At 40.1% G+C, this 23,150-nt stretch overlaps 1 protein-coding gene across 2 annotated transcripts in view; it reads left to right on the top strand.

Moving 5' to 3' along the window:
- The window catches only part of SEMA3D (semaphorin 3D), a 260,951-nt gene that overhangs the window by 53,132 nt on the left and 184,669 nt on the right, over nucleotides 1-23,150 (top strand). Inside the window, exon 2 of one of the 2 annotated variants that reach the window (XM_089685964.1) lies at nucleotides 12,143-12,322. In XM_089685964.1, the coding sequence (XP_089542090.1) occupies nucleotides 12,143-12,322 (180 nt within the window). Of the gene's footprint in view, nucleotides 1-12,138; nucleotides 12,323-23,150 lie in introns of both variants that reach the window. The other variant, XM_089685971.1, reaches the window with a different exon arrangement.

The following is a 23,150-nucleotide window of genomic DNA, read 5'->3' as shown; positions in this document are numbered from 1 at the left end:
GATAACAACAACACTTGAGAGGGGTTTTAACCCTTATTCACATTATCAAAACAAATAAAAAGTTTTGGCTGTAATTATGCTTCAATCCATACTATGGAGCTAGTGTCAACGGCATCAGTTTGACATCAGTTTTGGGCTCTGCAACATGCTAGGGTCTGTAAAAACAAACAGATCTGTGCCATCAAAATCAGTAGATGCAGAGTCCCTTAATTTCTCTGTCAATCCAGCTTTGTCGTCATAGTAATGAAATCAGACTATTAAATCTCTAGGGGATTCATCCATAATGTTTTGAGGTCTTGGTATTCTGTGTATTCTATCAAATCGTAAGGGTGATGTCCATTTTCTATTGAACAGAGAATTAAACATTCCCCCTACTACAATAACTTCCAAGTTTTCCTCCTGTTCTTCTGGTAGGCTTTGTATCCTTGAGATACTGTGCCTTCTCCAATTTTCTTGCTCCTCTCTCCTGTAGGGCAGGTTCCTAGTTTCGATCCAAATTGATCATTCCTTCTCTGAGCCCTTTATTAAAGGCCTAGGCATATTTGAGTCTATCTTCAGTCTATCTTCCACCTCTTCCATTCTGTATAACACATTCTTGATTTTTGTATTCATAGAGATAATCTCGCCTTCCAGCATCTACTAAAAGAAGTTCAGCATCTCTGAGATGTCAAATTTAGTTGGCAAAGCCTGGGCCAGCATTTGGAGTAGCTTGGGGGTAACCATCGGATTGTGGGGGGGGGGACTGCAGCTTTGTTGCTGCACCTTCTCTAAACCTAGTCCTCTGGATTAGAGGTCTGCCAGCTGGCTGCTTTGTCCTCCTGGAGCAGGAACAACTGCGTAGTATGTTAAGTTGCTCTTGTAGCTCTTCCAGCTTGGTTGGCCCTCACACCTCTCCTCCCCATCTCTTCCAGCACACCACTTGGGGAAGAATGCTTCCCAGGAGTACTGGTTGGAGCTCTGGCCAGTGCTGTGTTGCTTCTCCCCATCTTTGACATCAGTTTCAAATGTTTCTGCTATCATTCAAAATTCATTAATAGGTGCATTTGGCCTGCAGTTGACCTCTTTGTGACCTGCATTTGACCTGCTTCAAGGGGATTTTGAATTCCAGTAGATTTGGATATTGAGAATGCAAAAGCTGCTTGAAGCAAACAATAGGCAGACAACACTGGCATTCTTGCGGTTTATTTGTATTTTCCTAATGAAAAAAATGCAGAAAATGTACTGCTTGATTGTATTTTAAAATTAAGAAGAATTATTAAGTTTAAAATCTTTCACTCACAAGCAAGGTTTTAATTAGGAGCAGTTTTGTTTATACCCTGAGTATACAATTTTATATAATCAGAACCATTTGCTGGAAACCACAAAGCAGTCACAAAGCTGGCATCAGGACAACATCCTGGGGATATTCGAAGGGAAGATCCGGGTGTTAATAAACGTACGTGGAAATTAGAGGATGAGCAAAAAGCAGTATCCCAGTCCCAGAGGACATGCACTATCAATTGCATAATTCAACTAAAGCATTCTTGTTTTCCTCATAAACCTAAATTGAAAAGGGTTCTTTGAAAGTATCTCAAGAAACATCTAATTCTTATGGGAACGTAAATTACTCTGATGACACAGACTGTTCATCTACAGTTGAAAACAGCAGCAGCTGGGAGGGATTGTTATGGAATTTTAAGTATTAACTTTGTTTTTACTTCAAAAGATCCCACCTAAGAACTGAAATTCTATGCTATTCATTAACCTGTAATTGTATTTCTGAGCTGCATTATATACTGAAGCATATCGCCCATCTAATAACAAAGAAATTTCTAGGGAATTATGTGCTGTAATTGCATCCTGTTTTTTTTCCATTTCCACAGATGACATCACACTGGAGAATAGAAAAACGAATCAAATCCTAAGCGATGCATGTTATCCTATTCTAAACAACCTTTTCAGATCTTTTTTTAAAACTTTTATATTTTACTAAAGGCACATAGGCTGTTCACTTTGCAAAGGAAGTTGCACCGTGCAAGAGACTTGCCCCAGAGATTAGTGAGTGTAGTGAAGTTTCACTTTGCAAAGAATACAAAACCATGCGTAAGGGAGAAAAAAAAAATGTTTTGCTTGCACATGATTGGATGATGGAAAACAAAAGAGATTCACCTTATTCGCTAAGCTGTGAGTCAAATTCTATTGCATAGTGAACAGCTTTTAGTAAATCAACCCCAAGGTGGTGGGTCAGTTTATTAATGCTGTGGGCTGTTTGTGGTCTGTGCCATTTGTTATCTGACGTAATATATTGGGCTCAGTGTAGCGTGGTTTAATTTTTATTGATCATGTATAAACTGTCATCTATTAAGTGTAAGCATAATTAGTCAGTGCTGTAATCTTAGATAATATAGCACTAGAGATACTGCATTCAAGTTTTTATAATATGAAGAACAAAGGATTACAAATGGTCTTGTGATAGAAGCAATGCCTATGGTAAAAGAGTGTGGTAAACATGAGGGGTAAAGTCCATTTCCAGTTAAAAAACATTTTTATTTTATCCTTCACAGGTTTGAGACAGGTACATACTTACAAAAGTACATACTCACCAGCATACCACAGATCTTGATATGGTCCAAAAAGGTTTTTATTCCAAAAAGATCACATCACAAAGAAAAGTGCACTTTTCTTTGTGATGTAATATTTTTGGAATAAAAACCTTTTTGGACCATATCGAGATCTGTGGTGTGCTGGTGAATATGTACATTTGCCTATGATGTTTCCAGTCCCAACTGGTAGTCACTACAGCATCTTCTATTGATGATCCGTACTTCCAGGAATGTTTGCGAAGGGAATATAGTTATAGGCACATACTTACAGACATTTCAGTCCGAGTCCCCAGAACACAATATTTTCTGCCCACAGTTTGCCTAAGGTCCATCCAGTGACTGGATAGTCCTGTTCAGACTCCATACTCTTACCGTAGTGGCCCATTCAAACCCCTCTCCTGTTTATGCAGGGACCACCTACTTGTGACTCCTGATCACTATAAAGAGTGCGTTATTGTGTTACTGCACAAATAAGGTGCCTTAAATAAGGGTGATAGTATGATCCTATGACATCGCCTAGGACACAGCATTACTGGAATTGAGGTCCAAGAGGAGGGTGGGAAATTTCCCCTACAGGGATGCAAAGAAAAAAAAAACCAACACAATAATTCTCAGTATAGAGGAGCTTTAGTGGGATTTGGCTTTACATATGTATGTTAGATTAAATGCATACAGTATGTGCATCCCCATGTAGGGACTCAGAAATTTAAACTTGAATGAGATTTTAACTCTTCTCTAATAAGAGCCTGCATTGACAGGCTTTGGGGTGGGATGATGGCATCAGTTTGAGATGCTTCTGAAGATCATTCAGAATTCATTGACAGGTGCCTTTGACTTCTCCCTGACCAGCATTTGACTTTCTTCAAGCTGGTCTTCTGATGCAAAAGTTCATCAACACAGTCTATTGGTTAGGGCAGACGGGGTTAGAACCTCTTTCAAATGCTTTTTAATGCTTTCAGGGTCCCGCTTGGAGACATTCCCCCCCAACCCACTTCCTGGCACAGTGTCCAGGGTGGGAAATTACTCCAGTGGAAAGAAGATAACAGTAATGACCTAAAAAGGTGAAAGTTATTTCCTATGTTATTAATAAGAACAGGTGTCTACCTGCTTCTTTTCTCATGGGCCTTCATCACTGGGTAAGGAAGTGAGGAAAATTCTACCCAACAGCGGCATAGACAGTTAAAACAAAACTTGGTTCTAAGTACTCCTTGGTGTAAAAGGTTCTAAGCACTCCCTGGTGTATCCAAAAATGTACCCAAAACAAAGAAACAAATGTTTGGCTGGAGTTCCACTTCTGTATAACAGTGCATTTTATTATTAAAGGTAATTAATGGGCTTCTCATATCCATTTTAGTGAAAGAACAAGAATCTGGTTATTTTTATGGCGATGACACAGAGAGAACCTTTTTCCGTTGACTCATATGCAAAACTGAGTATTTTATGACCAGTGTTACAAACAGAAAGTATTGTTGTAGGAGCTTTTAGTAATGAATTTCAGTATGATATGCAGTTACCTATATCAATCAGAGTTAAAGTTTCTGGCATGAAATTAGGTAGAACAAACTGGTAGCTCTGATTTACTACATTTGGCACTTTGCTTTTTTCCATCTTATGGGAGAAATGGCATTGCAGAGCCTATTTGCCTGGATGTCTCTGGTTCCAATACTTTGAGTCATTAATTTAGAACAAGCATACAGAATGTAAAAATAGAAAAGCCGCATGCTTAGTCTAAGTCAATGAATGTATTAAAACATCAACATGATAGCCAGGAATAGTATTTTCAGGAGAAGTCAGCAGCGGCAGCATGAACATTTATCAGTATAGGCAGGGGCGGACTGACAACTCATGGGGCCCCCGAGCAATGTGTCCTTGCCCAAACTCAAAAAAGCCTATGATAAAGGTGCCAGGGACATCTCATGGGGCCCCCTACTGACCCCAGGCCCTCGGGCAGTGCCCGAGTTTCCAAATGGTCAGTCCGCCTCTGTGTATAGTTTTCCTTAAAAGAAGTATAAATGCTAGTTGAAAATCATTGATGAACTCCCCAGGGGACCCAGTGCACATACCACCCAACAGTGTTTAGATCCAGGTAGTACTTTTGAAATAAAATGACATATATTTTCTCTCTGTGCTGGATGTAGCTCCTCTCCAGGCTGAAGCCAAATTATCGGCATTCATATAGGGGAGTTACAGCCAGCAATGAAGTCACTTCCCCCTCCTCATTGTGAAGTGTCCATCTAACCTTGCAGCCCACAACAACACACGCCAGCTATTAGAAAGATAGATTAGAATAGTAGCTGGCTTGTGTTGTTGTGAGCTTTTGTTTTTGTAAATGATGGCTACTGCCCAGCTCACCGTCATTCAAAGCAACACATGTCAAGAGCTACTACTGTAGTATTTCTCCCATGAATATCTGGTGACTGCACTTTTTCCTTTCAATACAATGGAATATTTTCAGTACAAAGAAGATAGCAGAGGAGAGTAGAGGAGGCACAGGGCTGAAAGATTGGATGGAGGGCTGCAGATGTTGCTGGCAACTTTCAGAGGCTGGGGTTGTGAGGGTTCTGTGTGCACTGTGATTCATGCCCCCTTTCCTTTATGTGTGCTCAGTACTTCTTCTTTAAACCTCAATATAAAAAATAACAGGGCCTGTGACGGACGCAAGATCGCTGCCACCAATATGTGATGATCCCACGATCGCTGTCACCAATATGTGAAGAAAGCAGAGTCAGACCCCAGCCCTTCTCACCAAACTTGTGACCGAAGGACTAGCCAATCTAAAACCGCAATGTCATGTGCGAAACAATGCCACACCCAGCTGCAACCTGCACAACGATTTTACAGCTAATTGGACCACAATCTATGTACCGGCAGCCTGAGCGATTGTTACTGAGTCAGGTTAATTACGCAATTAACCTTTCACACTGCCACCACCTCCTTTTTGTACAGAGAAAGAGGAAACTGGGCAATATCAGCTATAACGCTATAATGGTTGGGATAATCGTCTGTATAACATGGTCACCGCAGGCCAGTAATACAGAGGATTAAAAAAACACAATAGCGCTCTTTTTAGAGGCAAGAATTCATAAATTGCACTTAAGAGCTATAGAAACAGTTCAACACTTGCAGAAGGAAAGATTTATTACTAAAAGGTCAAACAGGTGCAATAAAAATATTTACAGAAAAGAGATGTAACCAATATACTGTATATATAGATATACAGAGAACAACAGCACAGCAATGAGGTAACAGAAGGAGGTTAAAGGGTTAAAGTACTTGCCAATCAGCCTTGGGTTTGCAGATCAAGTTTCAGAGCGAAATGGTACGGGTCTCCCCTGGTGGTTCTGATGTTAAAATGGGAGACTTCTTCTACTTAATTTTCTTAGGCCTGACAACCCAATTTGTAGTTCCCTAGCAGGGGGTGTCTCTGAAGTCAAGGACCAATGCCCCGTTTAGGGAGGGATCATCTGGGCGTAGGCCTAAACTAGAGCCAAAATCTCTTATAGTTCATACTTTGGCTCATAACTTTCCATATGCATAAGTGACACTCCAACAGCAGGTAGATTATTATGCAGACATGTCTGAGGATTGATTAGATATGAAATAAGAAATTCTACACTGAATAGTTCACGAGATCTACTTTTCTGCTTTCCTATGTATTCCAACCACGCAGAGTGACCCATCAAACTGTTCGCCTCCTCTTGGCCAATCTGACGATATGCCTGGTTTTTATGTAAGTCTCTCATATTCCAAGATATGAGACATAAGGGAAAAATGGATTTTTAAAAAGGTTATCTTGTCATCCTTCCTTGGAATGTCTTTTGAACTCCTGGGAAGGCTGCGTTATCTTTTTACGAGGTGTTAAATTGCACAGGTTCTTTGGACAGCGAGGCCCCGGCTCCCTTGGGGATTTTATAGCTCCTAGCCCCCTGCTGGCGTCTGGCCTCCTGTGACACTCCTAACACACACACACACACACACACACACACACACACACACACACACACACACACTGTGAATTAACAGAGAGGGAAGGAGGAGAATGAGGGGGAAATATGTTTGTCAGGATGGTTAACCCCTTTGCCAAGATGGAGGTTGAAGCCAAAATAGTTGAACCGCGTCCATCTGTGGGTGTACGCCTGCCACAGGGCCAGCCTGTGCTTTCGAATAATTTATTCAACAAAAAAGTATTAGAGTAATGCCCTGTCTTTACCTAAATAGCTGACACTGTGATCTTTTCTTTTACAAAATTGTCTGCAGAATTCTTTGATGTTTTCCCATTCTCCCAGTGCAGAGTCAGATTGTTATCAAATGCAACAGTCATGCCTTATTTTAATCCGCATGAAGAGATTGCTGTATTACATATGCTTGTAATTTAGCAGAATCTGAAGATTTTAAGTCTAAAGTGTTACTAAACCCAGGACCCTGCCTTCACTATATCTGGTCTCCCACAGTACACAGAGCATAGAAATGCAATTATTTTAGTAAATATAAACTGCTAAATACCTTTTCTCATCAGAAGTTAAAGAAGTCTTGTGACTTCTATCAGTGTCCAGCCCACCACTAGCTAAAGCTTGTAGGAGTTTTCTTTCTGCTCTAGGAGGATGTAAATCCCCTGACCTCTGTCTGGACAATGCCGATTGGCCATGTGGTGATCACATGCGCTTTTCCAAGAAAAAAAAAAACCTCTCTAGCAATACACACCAAACTGAGCATGTGTATGCCTATGGTTCAGTCTGAAGATAAGAGGTGGTCACTTGAAAAAGGGGAGGGACAGAGAAGAAAAGATCAAACTGCCTTTTTACACCATACAGAGGATTAATTCCTTAGGTTCAACAGTGAGTATAACAAGCATGCTTTACTGCATATACAGACAGATTTTACTGTTGTGGGTTTAGTAACACTTTAAGAGCCGGTTTTATTACATCAGTAAATTCATTAAACTTGGGCACATGCTTGATTACGTCTTGAAACCTGTCTCTTGTATTCCCCTGTAAAGCAGTACTCAAACTGGATGAAGGAAGTGCAGCACTTACAGCTAGTCAGGCTTTTTCTGACAATAAACAAAGAGAGTATATAAAACATAGAAAAGAGTTTAATGTGTTACTCCATTGTTGTGCAGTTAGTGTGGTGGAGGTGTTTTTAAGGCTGCTTTATTGAAGGCTGCAGGCCTGTCTGGGACTCTCAGGTTACTATAGGAACACTTATAGGTTGTAAAGACCAGTGATACCAAAATTGCCCCTTCTTCCCCATTTGGGATTGTGACCTGTAGTGTGCACACCCTGGCTCTAAGGTGGAACTAAAGAGAGAGAAAATAAACTAAAGTTCAAGTATATATCTAGAATTAGAATTATATAACACAAACTGATAAACTATGATTGGTTGACTTGAGTTTAACTGTAATTACGTAATAGGCTTGACCCACAATAAATGGGATCTTTTTTACCAAGTATGTTGGCATGGAATATTTACTTAATTCACTATAACCAAGTTCATTGTAGTGTTCCAAATCTTCTGATGTACATCTTGCCTAATGAACATAGATGTATTTGTCCAGCAGCAAATTGTTCATTTGTTGGAAAGAATGAATAAGACACAGGTTAATGTGCGGAAGACTGACTGGTGTGGGAAAAGTGTTTGATGGTAACAGATAAATCAAAACTAATAAGTGCAAAGAATTCTATTCTGTTATTTTTCCACTGAGTTGATTGTTTATGATTTCCATAGTAATTGTAAGTGAAGTACCCTCTGAACTGTTATGCTAAGATCATAAGGATAGGTTTTTTTTGTATGGTCATTTTTTGTACTTGGATAGGGTACATTGCTTGCCATGAACCTGGTCAAACTCATTCTTGTGAATGGCCTGGTATGTTTATGTTCCATAAGTTTGTTTTATATTTTTCAAAAAAAAAAAATAATTTTTGTATCTTAAAGGGGTTGGTTAAATTGTATGAGTTTACAGAATTTTTCCCAGCTAAGTAATCTGTATCCGCTCAAGTATTCGACTGATGTGAAGGCAAACAAATAAACATATGTCTCTTAACACTTATCAAATGTTTAAAGTGAAAAATAGTGAACCCTTGAACTTTAAATACAAGTTTAAGGGTCCATGCACACTGGGCTTAAAAAACACTAGTTCCCTTGTCAGAAAGAAACCTTCATATAGAAAGTTTTTGTACAGGAGTTTAGGTGTGTTTAGTAGCTTCTAGGAGAGTTTAGGAGCATTCAGTGTTTTTTTTTCTGCCAGAAAACTGCTTTCAAAAACACAAAACAGAAGGTTTTTTCTGCCACTAAAAGCTGACCTTAAAATATACCTCTAAATGTCCTAATATGGATGGACACATAGGATGACATTATCTGCTTCTACAGGCAAAACGCTAAACTCCTCCAGAAGCAGCGTTTTTTAAACCAGTGTGCATGGACCCAAATAGTTTGCTTTATCATTCAAATATTGCTGAGATGAGTGAGTCATTCCTCCCTATTTCCTTTATCCAGTAATATGACAATCCAGGACATGCTGGTGATACTGAAACAACCTAATTGTCACTGCTCACATGGAAAAAGACAGATGTAACAAGTTATATACAGGTGAAACTCAAAAAATTAGAATATCGTGCAAAATTTCATTTATTTCAGTAATGCAACTTAAAAGGTGAAATTAATGTATGAGGTAGACTCATTACATGCAAAGCAAGATAGTTCAAGCCGTGATTTGTCATAACTGTGATGATTATGGCTTACAGCTCATGAAAACCCCAAATCCACAATCTCAGAAAATTAGAATATTGTGAAAAGGTGCAATATTCTAGGATCAAAGTGTCCAACTCTAATCAGCTAATTAAGCCATAGCACCTGGCAAGGGTTCCTGAACCTTTAAATGGTCTCTCAGTCTGGTTCAGTAGGAATCACAATCATGGGAAAGACTGCTGACCTGACAGTTGTGCAGAAAACCATCATTGACGCCCAACATAAGGAGAGAAAGCCCCAAAATGTATTTGCAAAAGAAGTTGGATGTTCTCAAAGTTCTGTATTAAAGCACATTAATAGAAAGTTATGTGGAAGGGAAAAGTGTGGAAGAAAAAGGTGCACAAGCAGCAGGGATGACTGCAGCCTGGAGAGGATTGTCAGGAAAAGGCCATTCAAAAGTGTTGGGGACTTTCACAAGGAGTGGACTGAGGCTGGAGTCAGTGCATCAAGAACCACCACACACAGACTATCCTGGACATGGGTTTCAAATATTGTATTCCTCTTGTCAAGCCGCTCCTGAACAACAAACAACATCAGAAGAGTCTTACCTGGGCTAAAGAAAAACAGACCTGGTCTGTTGCTCAGTGGTCTTTTCTGATGAGATAAACTTTTACATCTCATTTGGAAACCAAGGACCCAGAGTATGGAGGAAGAATGGAGAGACACACACTGCAAGATGCTTGAAGTCCAGTGTGAAGTTTCCACAGTCTGTGTTGATTTGGGGAGCCATGTCATCTGCTGGTGTTGGTCCACTGTACTTCATTAAGTCCAGGGTCAATGCAGCCATCTACCAGGAGATTTTGGAGCACTTCATGCTTTCTTCCACAGATGAGCTTTATGGGGATGCTGACCTCATTTTCCAGCAGGACTTGGCACCTGCCCACACTGCCAAAAGCACCAAAACCTGGTTCAATGACCATGGGATTACTGTGTTTGATTGGCCACCAAACTTGCCTGACCTGAACCCCATAGAGAATCTATGGGGCATTGCCAAGAGAAAGATGAGAGACATGAGACCGAACAATGCAGAAGAGCTGAAGGCCACTATTGAAGCACCCTGGTCTTCCATAACACCTCAGCAGTGCCACAGGCTGATAGCTTCCATGCCACGCCACATTGAGGCAGTAATTGCTGCAAAAGGGGCCCAAACCAAGTATTGAGTACATATGCATGCTTATACTTTTCAGAGGTCCGATATTGTTCTATGTACAATCCTTGTTTTATTGATTGCATGTAATATTCTAATTTTATGAGATTGTGGATTTGGGGTTTTCGTGAGCTGTAAGCCATAATCATCACAATTATGACAAATCACAGCTTGAACTATCTTGCTTTGCATGTAATGAGTCTATCTCATATATTAATTTCACCTTTTAAGTTGCATTACTGAAATAAATGAACTTTTGCACGATATTCTAATTTTTCGAGTTTCACCTGTATATTCATACCTACCTTTGAATTCTGAATGTTATTGGATATGCACCTATACACTGCTGATGATCTGCAACTGATTGTTTTGAGTTCTGCGATCATATTCTGCTGGGGGTTATTTCTGTCTGTTTAATTCTGTGATTTGTACAAGCAATACAGAAAAGCCACCTTTCCATCCTGATCCTATGAGTGTGAAAGCACCAGGCGATTAATTATTAGTGCATGTATACTTGATTCTTGATAACAAAGTTACATCCAGTAGGAAAGAAGTAGTCCATACATTTCAGGGACCCCATTCATACAATTTCCTCAAATAATGTGGATCCCACTCATGTGGGACCATCACCCCACTTCCTGTCTCCTGGGTGGCTGAAATCCATTTGACAAGAATTACAATTAATTGCATTTGAAGAAAAGCTAAGTTCCAAGTCCAGCGCATATACAGTATATTTATATATATATATATATATATGTATATATATATATATATATATATATATATATAATTTTTTTTATTGTATTGTTCTGAGCTTAAGAGTGGACAGAAGGACTATGCTGGGAGATAGGGGGGTATTTTCTCCCTGACTGGTGTTTGTGAATAGGTCTGGGCTGGTCATGGACAGCCTATAGTGGAAATGTTCTACTTTAAGCAGACCTCTTGCAGAAAAAGAACAGCACTGCTGATCTTTTAGGTGAAGCGCAGATCTCTGCTACCCATACATACATACAATTGCTGCGCTCAGCAGAGGAAGCCTTCTTTCATTAACTTCCATTGCTGCTCTGACATGTCACACAATCTACTGCTGATATAGGCTATGGCTGTGCTCTGAAAGAGATTTTGGAGGAAAGTGTCATTGAGTTTGGAGATATGACTTGAGATATGTTGCTCCTAAAAATGTACTTTTTAAAACATAACGTCATTGACCATCATTCTTTTTATCTGTCTGAATTTCATCTTAAAATACAGTAAATTGGGTGTTTACTGGGTAGCTTGTAGCTCACTGAATGCTTTAGCTTTATTTACAAAAGCTGTATTTATTGCAAGAGATAAGGACATATAATTATAAATTAGGTATTTAAATTTGCATAATAGTTTTCCACTACAAAGTATGACTTTTGTGTACAAGGCTCTATTGGTTTCTACCAATCTCAGTTTCTGTCTACATATGTTCAGATGAAAATTCTGTTGTGAGAAGTGTTGAATAAATAATATAGTTTCCTTAATGCCTAGATTCCTTTTAGTTAGTCATTTACATGCTTCTGACTTACATTTCATTTATTAATCTGGTTAGACTACTTATTTATTTATACTGGCAAGCACAGTATACCATACATGCCATATCATCTTTCTGACGGAATAATGCTATTTTTCTTCTTGCAGCCAGCCAGCTCCCAAGAAAGAGGTGCCAGATACATCACCATGAAAAAGAAGTGTCACAAATGTTCCAGCAGATGGCTTAGACCCCAGTATTTCCCCACCATGCTATCAATGGTCATACTAATGTTTCTGCCAGCAACTGACAGCTTGAAACAGAATATTCCTCGGCTCAAGCTTTCCTACAAAGGTAACAGTCTTCTGCAGTGACGTGATATTTTTCATGTGCTTATATGGAATGTTTTACGTCTCTATTTACTGTACCATCAGAGGTTCTCACACTTGTAAAGATATGTGCTGACATTTAATAACCTCCAATGAGTCCTGCTGCAAAATATTAATTTACTTGGATTTATTATTGTTAATAATGTGAGAATTTGGAATGATACCCTACTAATATTAATAGCCCACACTTGCCCATGATCATGTTTTACTTCATGTTACTCATTCATGGTTTAAATTTAATAATCGGCAAGGTGTCAAAACCACAACTAATTATCCAATAACCTGAAAATATTGTGTGAAATATGGCCCCACAATTTCTTTTATGATGTTGAGCACAAGTTTTGAAACTTTCAAAACATTGGATATTTTGTATCTCTAAAATTCACCATGTTTTTTCCTTCACACAGATTTTTGAGCACGATTCTCTCTTACTATCTATTAAAGCAAACCTGTATATTGTCAATGCAAAGTTACAGGTACTTACAAGTATAGAGACCTGCCACTAGTGATATGTGATGCACCTTTGCGTGTGAGTTTCACATGTGATACCCAGTACTTATGGGTGCGGAAGGCATGTTGCTCGCTACCATCAACCAGTGAAACAGCACTCAGCACTTGAGCAATCAATCCCCAGGCTCAAATTCTAGGTCCTCAGCCTTGTGTAAGCTCCAACCCAGATTAAACCTTGCCAAACCATTACATTGATTTTTCTTCTGGCAGGTGAACAGGACAGTAGGTGAGGACAAGTATCAATAAAGCCCTCAATTTGCCTGAATGACAAAGTACAGACTAGCTTTAAAATAGCAACAAGAAGTTATTCTTAAAAAGACAATGAATGTGGCATGAGCAGAACCTGTCAGGACAGAAATGAGGAAGTTGCCATTGATGACCTGTTTTGCTCCAGGGCTGTGATCATTATAATTGGTTTTGTATTTAGTAAGTCAGTGACCTGGAACACACATAGAAGTATCAGGTGTTCAATAAATTCTCAAACATAAATATGAGCCACTTCTTTATTGGAAATTTACTAAATGCTCCAAGTGTGAGTCAGATTATTCACTAAGTGATACCTGACATTAATCTGTCACTAGCCGTGATGTTAGGGCTATTGTGTTTTGTTAGTTGTCTGGATAACCCCATTTGCCATGATATGCACACATGGCAGGAAATCTAGCATAGGCAAGAAATCTAGTCCTGTTAAAACAGACTTTTAAAACTGCTTTGTTGCTGCACACTTTTTTATTGATTGTTGATGATATCAGGCAATTAGACTGATATATGATGTATGTACAGTACTGCATATGTGTGTCCCTGATATGCAACTGTGAAAATGTGCAAAATGTAATCATATGATTGCATTCCTTGATATTGTTGTAAAAATGAGATACAGAAACAGATTGAAGAAGTTTCATGTAAACTGATTCTGGAAGCAGCTTATTGATGCCCTCCAACTTATTTGTTTCCATACTCTACAATGTCTTCTGCAAATTCCTCGCATCTCCCTGTGATTGTTTTCCAATGTTTTCTTTCAAAGCTATGTAAATAATGATTTACAAGTGTGAACAACTGCATAAACAGTACTTAAAGTGATTTTTGGGCCCCCTGATAGCACTATGGGACAGGAAGTGAAGGGGAATCTCTGCATATTATATTGTAAAGCGCTGAGCAAACTGTTGGCACTATATAAATCCTGTATTATAATAATAATAATAATATGGGACAAAGATGGCAAAAAAAATCTGAGGGGGGTTATAACCCTTCTTTACTCTATCCAAAATGAAAAAAAGGTTTTGCCTATAGTTCTACTTGAAGGTAAAAAATGTCCTGCCTTTAGAACCATTTTAACCACCTTCTGCCCGCCATATAAGGTAGTGATGGGAGGGCGGCAGTTTTCTCATTCTGGGAGGATGTCATATGATGTCCTCCCACTGTAACTGCACGTGCACGCCCTTGGGGGCGTGCGGCAATTGGTGGTGCACTGTGTCCCTGGGACACAGCGGATCACCGATCACTGTAAAGAGCCAATGACGTTGGCTCTGTCATGTGAACAGCTGTGTCCAATCACAGCTGATCACATGTAAATAAAAAATACCGGTTATCTGCAGCTCTCTCCTTCCACTGACAGTGCGTGAGGAGAGGAGAGCCGGTAATCGGCATTACTCAGAGTGGACATCTACACTGATCATCAGGGCACCGATGATCAGTGTAGCCCTATCAGTGTCACCTGTCAGTGCCCATCAATGCCACCTGTAAGTGCCAATCAATGCCACATACCAGTGCACATCAATGGCACATATCAGTGCCCATCAGAGCTGCCTTTCAGTGCTGCCTATCAGTGCCAGTCAGTGTCCCCTATCAGTGCCTCCAATCAGTGCCACCTATCAGTGCCCATCAGTGCAGCCTACCAGTGCCTCCTATCAGTGCCTGTCAGTGTCTCCTAACAGTTCCCATCAGTGCGGCCTAACAGTTCCAATCAGTGCCACCTGTTAGTGCCAGTTAGTGCCACCTATCAGTGCCGCCTATCAATGCTATATATGAGTGCTGCCTTTCAGTGCCCATCTGTGATGCGTGTCAATGCCCATAAGTCATTCCTGTCCATGCCCGTCACTGCCACCTATCAGTGCCTCCTCATCAGTGCCGCCTATCAGTGCCCATCAGTGCCGCCTATCAGTGCCCATCACTGCAGTCTCATTAGTGTACATCAATGAAAGAGAAAAATTACTTTTCAAAAATTTTACAACAGAAACTAAGAAAAAACTTTTTTCAACATTTTCAGTCTTTTTTAGTTTGTTTAGAAAAGAATAAAACATCCAGTGGTGATTAAATACCACCAAAAGAAAGCTCTATCTGTCTAAAAAAAAATTATAAAAATTTTGTTTGGGTACAGTGTTGCATGACTGTGCAATTGTCATTCAAAGTGCAACAGCGCTGAAAGCCGAAAATTGTCCTGGGCAGGAAGGGGGTAAAAATGCCTGGCAGGCAAGTGGTTAAAGCATGTGTCAGGGCAAAAAAACAATGTAAAAAATGTTCAGTTCATTTCTGCTATACCTGCACATTTCTCCAAGTGTTATCCCTTTAAAGACCCTACAAGTACAGAAAAAATCAGTTTAGTGACCATCTTTTAAAGTGTTACTAAACTCGCAACAGTATAATCCATCTGTATCTGCAGTAAAGCATACTTGCTATACTCACTGTGTAACCTAAGGGGTTAATCCACTGCATTGTGTAAAAAGGACGTATGATCCTGTCTTCTCTTATCCCCCCTTTCTATAGCCCCCTATCCATCTGCTGATAGATCATAGCCTTGGGGTAAGCTGCATATGCTCAGTTTGGTGTGCATTGCTAGAGAGTTTTTTTTTTCTTGGGAGGGTGCATGTGATCAGCACAGGGCCAATCAGTGCTGTCCAGACAGAGAGTCAGGTGTTATGCAGCCTCATAAGACAATCAGTGGAGAATGAAAACTCCTCCTACAAGCTTTAACCAGTGCTCTGTTGGACACTGATAGAAGTCACAAGACTGCTCTAACTGCTGATGAGAAAAGGTATTTAGCAGTTTATTATTTACTAAAATAATTGCATTTCCATGTTCTTTGTACTGTGGGAGACCAGATATAGTGAATGCAGGGTCCTGGGTTTAGTAACCCTCTAATTCCCTGTTGTGGACTGAAAATACATGTTTTTGTTTCTGGACTGAAATAGATAAAACTGGTGTCAGCCCTTCCCAATTTTCTTTTGTTAAACTATTACTTGTTACACCACTTTTTTTTGTACTTATCAAACAAATATAACAAAATGCATAAATGGTATTTAACAAGCCAAAAGGAGCAAATAAGATAAGTCATTGTTAAGGTTTAATTACACTCTTGTAAATAATTACATAAACTCTTGTCATAATATTAACACTTTTCAATCTCCGGGGTTAGTTTTATATCTTGCTTACACAACCCTTTTACGTTTAAAATGTGTTCTTCAGAGAAATCAGGTTAGCCCATGCATGGCCAGTTTGATTCTATTTTTTTACTTTCTACTGTTAACAATTTTCTTTTCAATAAAACCAATTGTTCACTGCAGGGGATGCTCATGGTTCAGAGTGGTTTAATGTATTTTACATATTTGAAATAATTCAAGGAATCTAAATTAAAATAAAAATGTAATAGTGTTTAAAGTACAGCAGAGGGATCAAGTAAATTTCTAACATTTATTTGCAGACTTGTTCTTATTATTTTTCTAATATGTGTAATACAATGAGCTGTTTTGAACATTCTTTGAATGCAAGCCAAGCTTTTATAGCATTCTGTAGAAAAAAATGTGTAGGTGAGTAACTTTCGAAAACGTTACACCCATGGAACTGTGAAGTGATTGTTTAGCATTATGAGCAGTGAGTCACAGGGCAAAAATGAAATAAAAGCAGCTTGTTAAGGACCTGACACTTTGCAGTGACTTGTAGAACTTTGAGGTGTTTTTCAAATTTAGGTATACACGTTAGGAAAAGATAGAATTATATATATATATATGTATATATATATATATATATATATATATATATATTTATTTATATTATAATATATTTATATATTAATATATTGTGGTATGGGGGATGCTTAGCTCACTGGTAGATGCGTTTTTAAGTCAGTTCATGCCAGACAGGAACTAAAATTAAGGGCCTGGTAGCCCACTTTTATTAAACAGTAACTGAAAAGTAGTTTCGACACAAGGTTTCCCACGCAGGAGGTTTCAGCTTCACTCAAAATAATACGCAATGAAAATGCCAAGCCACCTAGCTCTCTGGTTATCAGTATCTCTGCTTGACTTGGTCTCTCAGACCACTGGCTATTCAGGCTCTCTCAACCTAGATGACAGCTCCTTGCTGTTCAGGCCCCAAAGATATATATATAAATAAAGATATGTCTGTGCTGAGGTCTGTATGGCTTCCATATATATATATATATATACAGTACAGCACATAAGATACTGAAGAGGTGTAACCTTACATATTCATAGCAAACTTTTGCTTAAAAGAACAGGGATTATTAATTTGCATAAAATGCAATACATGTTCAAGCTGGCCAGCTACGTCAAAGTGATCCCTCTCTAGCCAGTCCTTACTGTACCTTGAAGACTGCCAACTTCTTACTTGTTAAATAGCATACTCTTAGGCTGCATTCACAACTGAGCGTTTTGTAGCATGAAGCTTGAAGCTCCAAAATGCTCAGGGGAAAAAAAAAATCAATATTCCTTTATGAAGATGGTTCACATCTCCACTCCAAGTGGCCTAAAGCAGAACGCCTGAAGCTCAGAAGAGTTTTGGAGCTACTTTTGTAGCTCAAATTGGGCAGATTTGCAAGTTTTTGGCAAGTTTACGTAGCAACAAATGATGCAATAGATGATATTAGTCACAATTCACTAAGCGGTATCTTACCACATCCGAGTATGTGGTAGGATACCATATAGCATTTAAAAAACAACTTTGAATTCACTAAAAAAGCTACTAAAATACCGCATTAGTTATTTTATCAAGTCATGCGGTATTTTAGTAGTGAAAACCATGTGTTAATGTTTCAGCTGTCAGCGAGGTTCCCAACTGACAGCTGAGTGTAAAAGAAAGAATTGACGGCAATTAAAAAATAATGTAAAAAATGGTGTGGGGTCCCCTCTCCATCCATACCAAGCCCTTGGGTCTGGTGTGCATTTTGAGGGGAACCCCCGCGCCAAAAAAAAAATATGGCGTGGGGTCCCCCCCAAAAGCCATACCAGACCCTTATCCGAGCATGCAACCCGGCAGGTCAGGAAAGGGGGAGACGAATGAGCACCTCCCCTCCTGAACCATACCAGGTCACATGCCCTCAACATAGGGGCTCACCCCCTCAAAGCACCTTGTCCCCATGTTGATGAGGACAAGGGCTTCTTCCCCACAACCCTGGGCTGTGGTTGTGGGGGTCTGCAGGTGGGGGGCTTATTGGAATCTGGAAGCCCCCCTTTAGCAAGGGGGCCCCCAGATCCCAGCCCCCCCCTTATGTGAATGAGTATGGGTACATGGTACCACTACCCATTTGACAAAAAAAAGTCCCCTGAAGTAAATCCAACATCAATCATGATGCCGGTCGCTGCTGCTGCCACCTAGAAAAAGAAAAAACAAGCTCCGCTCCCAATGCTGGCTCCTGCCATCTGACTCTTCCGTTGGCGTGACAGTTATTAAATATGTAAGGGGCGAGGCAACCCGGTGACATCACCCACATGACCCCACCCCATATGACATCATCGAGCGGGCATGCTGAGTAAATGATGCCACATGGGGGTGGGGTTACGTATGTGATGGCCCCACCCTTTACATATTTAAGAACTGTCAAGCCAGCAGAGCAGTCAGACGGCCGGGAGCCAGCGTCTGGAGTGGATCCTTTTTTTTTTCTTTTTCGGGTGGCGACGGCGGCGGGCATCGTGATTGATGTTGGATCTAGTTCGGGGGACATGCTTTTATTTTCCCTCTTTTAATAAAGGACTTGTCAAAGACTATCTCCTATCTTTTTTCACTCTATAGTTTTTTTTTTTTGTGATTGGGTAGTGGTACCATATACCCCATACTCATTCACATGGGGGGGGGGGATCTGCAGACCCCTTGCTAAAGAGGGCTTCCACATTCTGATAAGCCCCCCTCCCGCAGACCCCTACAACCGCAGCCCAGGGTTGTGGAGAAGAGGCCATTGTCCACATCAACATGAGGACAAGGTGCTTTGGGGGGAGCCCCCCTGCCCCAAAGCACCCCCCCATGTTGAGGGCCTGTGGCCTGGTATGGTTGGTGGGGGGCGCTTGCTCATCCCCTCTCTTTCCTGACCTGCTGGGCTGCATGCTCGGATAAGGGTTTGGTATGGATATTGGGGGGTGGAACCTCACGCCATTTAAAAAAAAAATTTGGTGTGGGGTTCCCCTCCTAACCAGACTCAAAGGGCTTGGTATGAATGGAGGGGGGGGGACCCCATGTAATTTTTTATACTATTTTTTAATTGACGGCTTTTGACTCGGCGGCCCATTTTTCTCTGTTAGCTAATACAACTCACCAAAGCTCAAAAAATGTCTAAAAATCCTGTATAAAAATGTGCAAATATGCAGAAAAATCACAGTAAAATATGCATGAAAAATTGTGCTAAAAACACTGAAAAACACTACGCTCAGATGTGAATGGAGCCTTAGAGTGTGGACCTATAGGGGGAGAGTTACTAAAACTGGAGCACTCAGAATCTGATGCAGCTGTGCATGATAGCCAATCAGCTTCTAGTTTCAGCTTGTTCAATTAGGCTTTGACAATAAAACCTGGAAGATGATTGGATACTATGCAGAGCTGCATTAGATTTTGCACACTCCAGTTTTTGTAAATCTCCTCCATAGTAATGCATAGTATGGAAGCAGACACAGCTGGAGAAGTTACAGACCAAAATTCAGTGATGCATAACCACAATGGGAAAAGACACAATGTGGGTGGAAAGCACTAATAGGTTAAAACAGTTATCTATGCATTTAACAAGGTGACCCCTGGGAGCTTTATGTCATAATGGACTAGCAAGCACCACATATTAGCACATTATGGCAGACCTTCCTGCCAGATGATCTCCTTCAGAATTGCAATGTCAGTACTCTCAGCCATCATAGGTGCTTCCATTTTCTCCTGGTCTTCTTTCCATGTTCATAGATCTTGGTTGTTTGACTGACTGGGCACCTGTAATGTCATTCCCGTATGCAGGGGCGGACTGACAACTCATGGGGCCCCCCCGGGTAATAGGGGATCATGGGGCCCCTGTGTCCTTGCCCACACTAAAAAAAAAGCCTATAAAAAGGTACCAGGGGCATTTCATGGGGCCCCCTAATGACCCCAGGCCCTCGGGCAGTGCCCGAGTGCTCGAATGGTCAGTCTGCCCCTGCCCGGAATCACATCATTATAGCACAGAGTGGTGCCGTAAATGCACTCTGAGTTGCACATGCATGTACAAAAAGGCTAACAGGCAGAAAGATGCACTTTTGACAAAATAGACCAATAGAGTCTCTTCTGTCATAAAAATCCTACCTACCTGTGTGTTTTTTTTTTTTTGAGAGTTTAATTACACTTTAAAAAAATAATCCAGCAAGATCCGGCATCCCTGCCCTTTTAATTAACCACCTGCACTATGTAGTAGAAATGGATATTTTACACACATTAACATCACTCTTAGGGCTCGTTCACACTTGACTTATTTTCCAACTCTTGCCAAACGCCCCTATAGCGTTTGACAAGCTTTGATCTAGCATTTGCGAAGCATTTTTAACGCTCCGCAAATGCTCCAAAGAGCCGCAAGCGTGGTTTAGCAGCGGTTGCTAGGTGTTTGCCAAGCGTTAAAAATGTCCCACAATTGCCTATAATGAAGTTTGAATGGTGTTAACGCTCTGCAAACACCTCGCAACCGTGTCACAACCGCACCGCAAACGCCGGCCGGGCATTTGCGGAGCAGCATCATAGACTTGAATATGAGGCTTCAACTCCTCCTGACTCGACCAGAGGCATCCGTTTTGCCACGACGGAGCGCTAACACTCCCGTTTGAACAGCACTATATGCTGCAATGTGCAGAATTATGCAAGGTGTTTGGAAAACGGTAAAAACGCTTCCCAAACGCCTGTCTGCCGTTTGCTAACAAGGCTAGTGTGAGCGTAGCCTTAGCTCCTACAAATCCTGATAGCAGCTTGTACCAATAGCCATAAACTAATATTAAATAAAATTAAAACCAAAATGTGATGCGGTTTTTCTTTAAAACCTCATTAAATCATGTGAACATGTGTAAAATCAGTCAATCAAGCGACAATAGAAATTGTACGTAGCATATACAGTACATATGAAAAATAATGTAAAATACAATCAAATTATATTAAAAACAAAAAAAAATGTGTTAAATGCAAAAATTCATTAGTGCAAAAGTCTACTTCCAAAGATGCAGCCTGCAATACCGTGATGACTGTATTAATACTGTGTGTCTCCATCACAACAAATAGCACGCCACTTCCCAGATCTTAAGACCTCTTAATTACAGGAGGTCCAAAGCACTGGGTAAAGATATAATGGCCAATCCCGATCATGCTGTTCAACATGCCATATTCACTAACTGCAATCAAATACTATGGTAATGTCAAGAAAAAAGAAAACTCTACATATCGTAACACTGCAAGGTCCAAAATCACTTACTACTCACTAGCAATAAAACAGGGAACAGTAAAATAAAGATGGCGCCATGCCATTCAGCATGTGCTATGGCAACAAATTGTTAACAAACATACATCCATGCAGACAATTGCTGTATGGCATTTTTCAGGAGGAGGGGTCTCTTGATGGTGACAACAGTGCACCATGCCTGTGTAATGTGTGTTGAAACTGCCACTTGTAGCCCCCATCAGAAGCCCATGTGAGAGGGTGACTTTGCAGGAGAACAGTTGAGAGATAGGGACAGAGCTTTGTCACCCTAAAACAAGAAGCACCTAAACAAAGACCTTTATGACACAATTGCCAGGTATTATTTTAATGAATGCTGCAAATTTAAAAATATTAAAACATGACTTGTTAAATGACATTAACGTGACAGTTTATAGATGTAAGTGTGGGGTTTACATTTACTGTAAGGTTTCCTTTGACTCTTCCAGTCAGCTGAAGTTACGCATCTGTATTGCATTTAGCTGTTCATCCTCCAAATTTCTGGATTTGATCTTTTGCTTGAAAATTACAGTCATATCTCCTTTGGTCTCTGAAAGGGCTGTACGCTCAAAGGTAACATTTTACATTTCAAGTACTTGAAAAGTTCATCACAGATTCAATGGAAGGAGACATCCTGCTGACTGATAGATTTCTAAACACTATATGTACACGTTTATCTTCTCGAACTTCATTTTTTTAAATTGATTTTGTCATTAGGTTTTAGCCAACGTGAATTGTAAAGCAACAATTCTTTGCACAATGCTACAGTCATCTTTATCATTAACAAGCTGTTCAAAACTGTAAATGCATGCCAAATAAAACAGTATGGGGTAATTGCATTTGTACAGCATCAGCTTTTTTTTTTATTTTAGTTGTTTTGAAAGAAAGTTTGTCCTCCCTTTCTAATGTAAAAATACAGACAATCAGATATGCTCAAAGATGAAACGTTTAGTAAAGCATGTTTTTCAGATGAAAAAGGTCAATTACCATTCTATGAGCTTGGAACATTTCCTATAAGTATGTTGTTTCAATTGTAAAAAAAAAAAAAAACTAAACAAATGACGCAACTGCTCTGTAAAGCATGGCTATTAAAATTGATTCATGAATGTGTATAAATCTGACGTAGAGTGAACTAATGTCTTTGAGAGACTGCATGATTTGAATTTACCCTAGGTTCTAATACTTAACAACGCTTAAATCAATGTTTTTTAAATTCCAGGTTGCTTGTATCACAATGTGCTCCTTAAATTCATAAAAGGCTAGTTCTTTTTATTGTGATTTACACTGGTAAAACAGATTAACTACTTCTCTTCCACCCGTTGCCTATAGATGGTGGACGTGAAGCTTTGCCGATGTGAGCTAACTTAACTGTACGTCAGCTCGCATCTGCAGCTCCTGCGCAGCTCACAGAGCTCACACCCTGGAGCACGGCGATCAGTATGTCGTCCAGACACAGCAAATTACATTACCGCTGTGTCCAGGTGATCACATGATGTTTTACCATGTGGTTGCTGTACCCAATCATAGGAATCATATAGTACACACTGAAAGTGAAAGTAAAGATTGGTTCTCTCTGCTCTCATGGTGAGAG

The sequence above is a fragment of the Staurois parvus genome, unplaced genomic scaffold, assembly GCF_062004578.1.
Source record: "Staurois parvus isolate SC_StPar_1 unplaced genomic scaffold, SC_StPar_1.0 ptg000019l, whole genome shotgun sequence".
Taxonomy (NCBI): domain Eukaryota; kingdom Metazoa; phylum Chordata; class Amphibia; order Anura; family Ranidae; genus Staurois; species Staurois parvus.
Note: the sequence above shows the minus strand (reverse complement) of the source record. Positions and strands in the feature narration are given on the sequence as shown.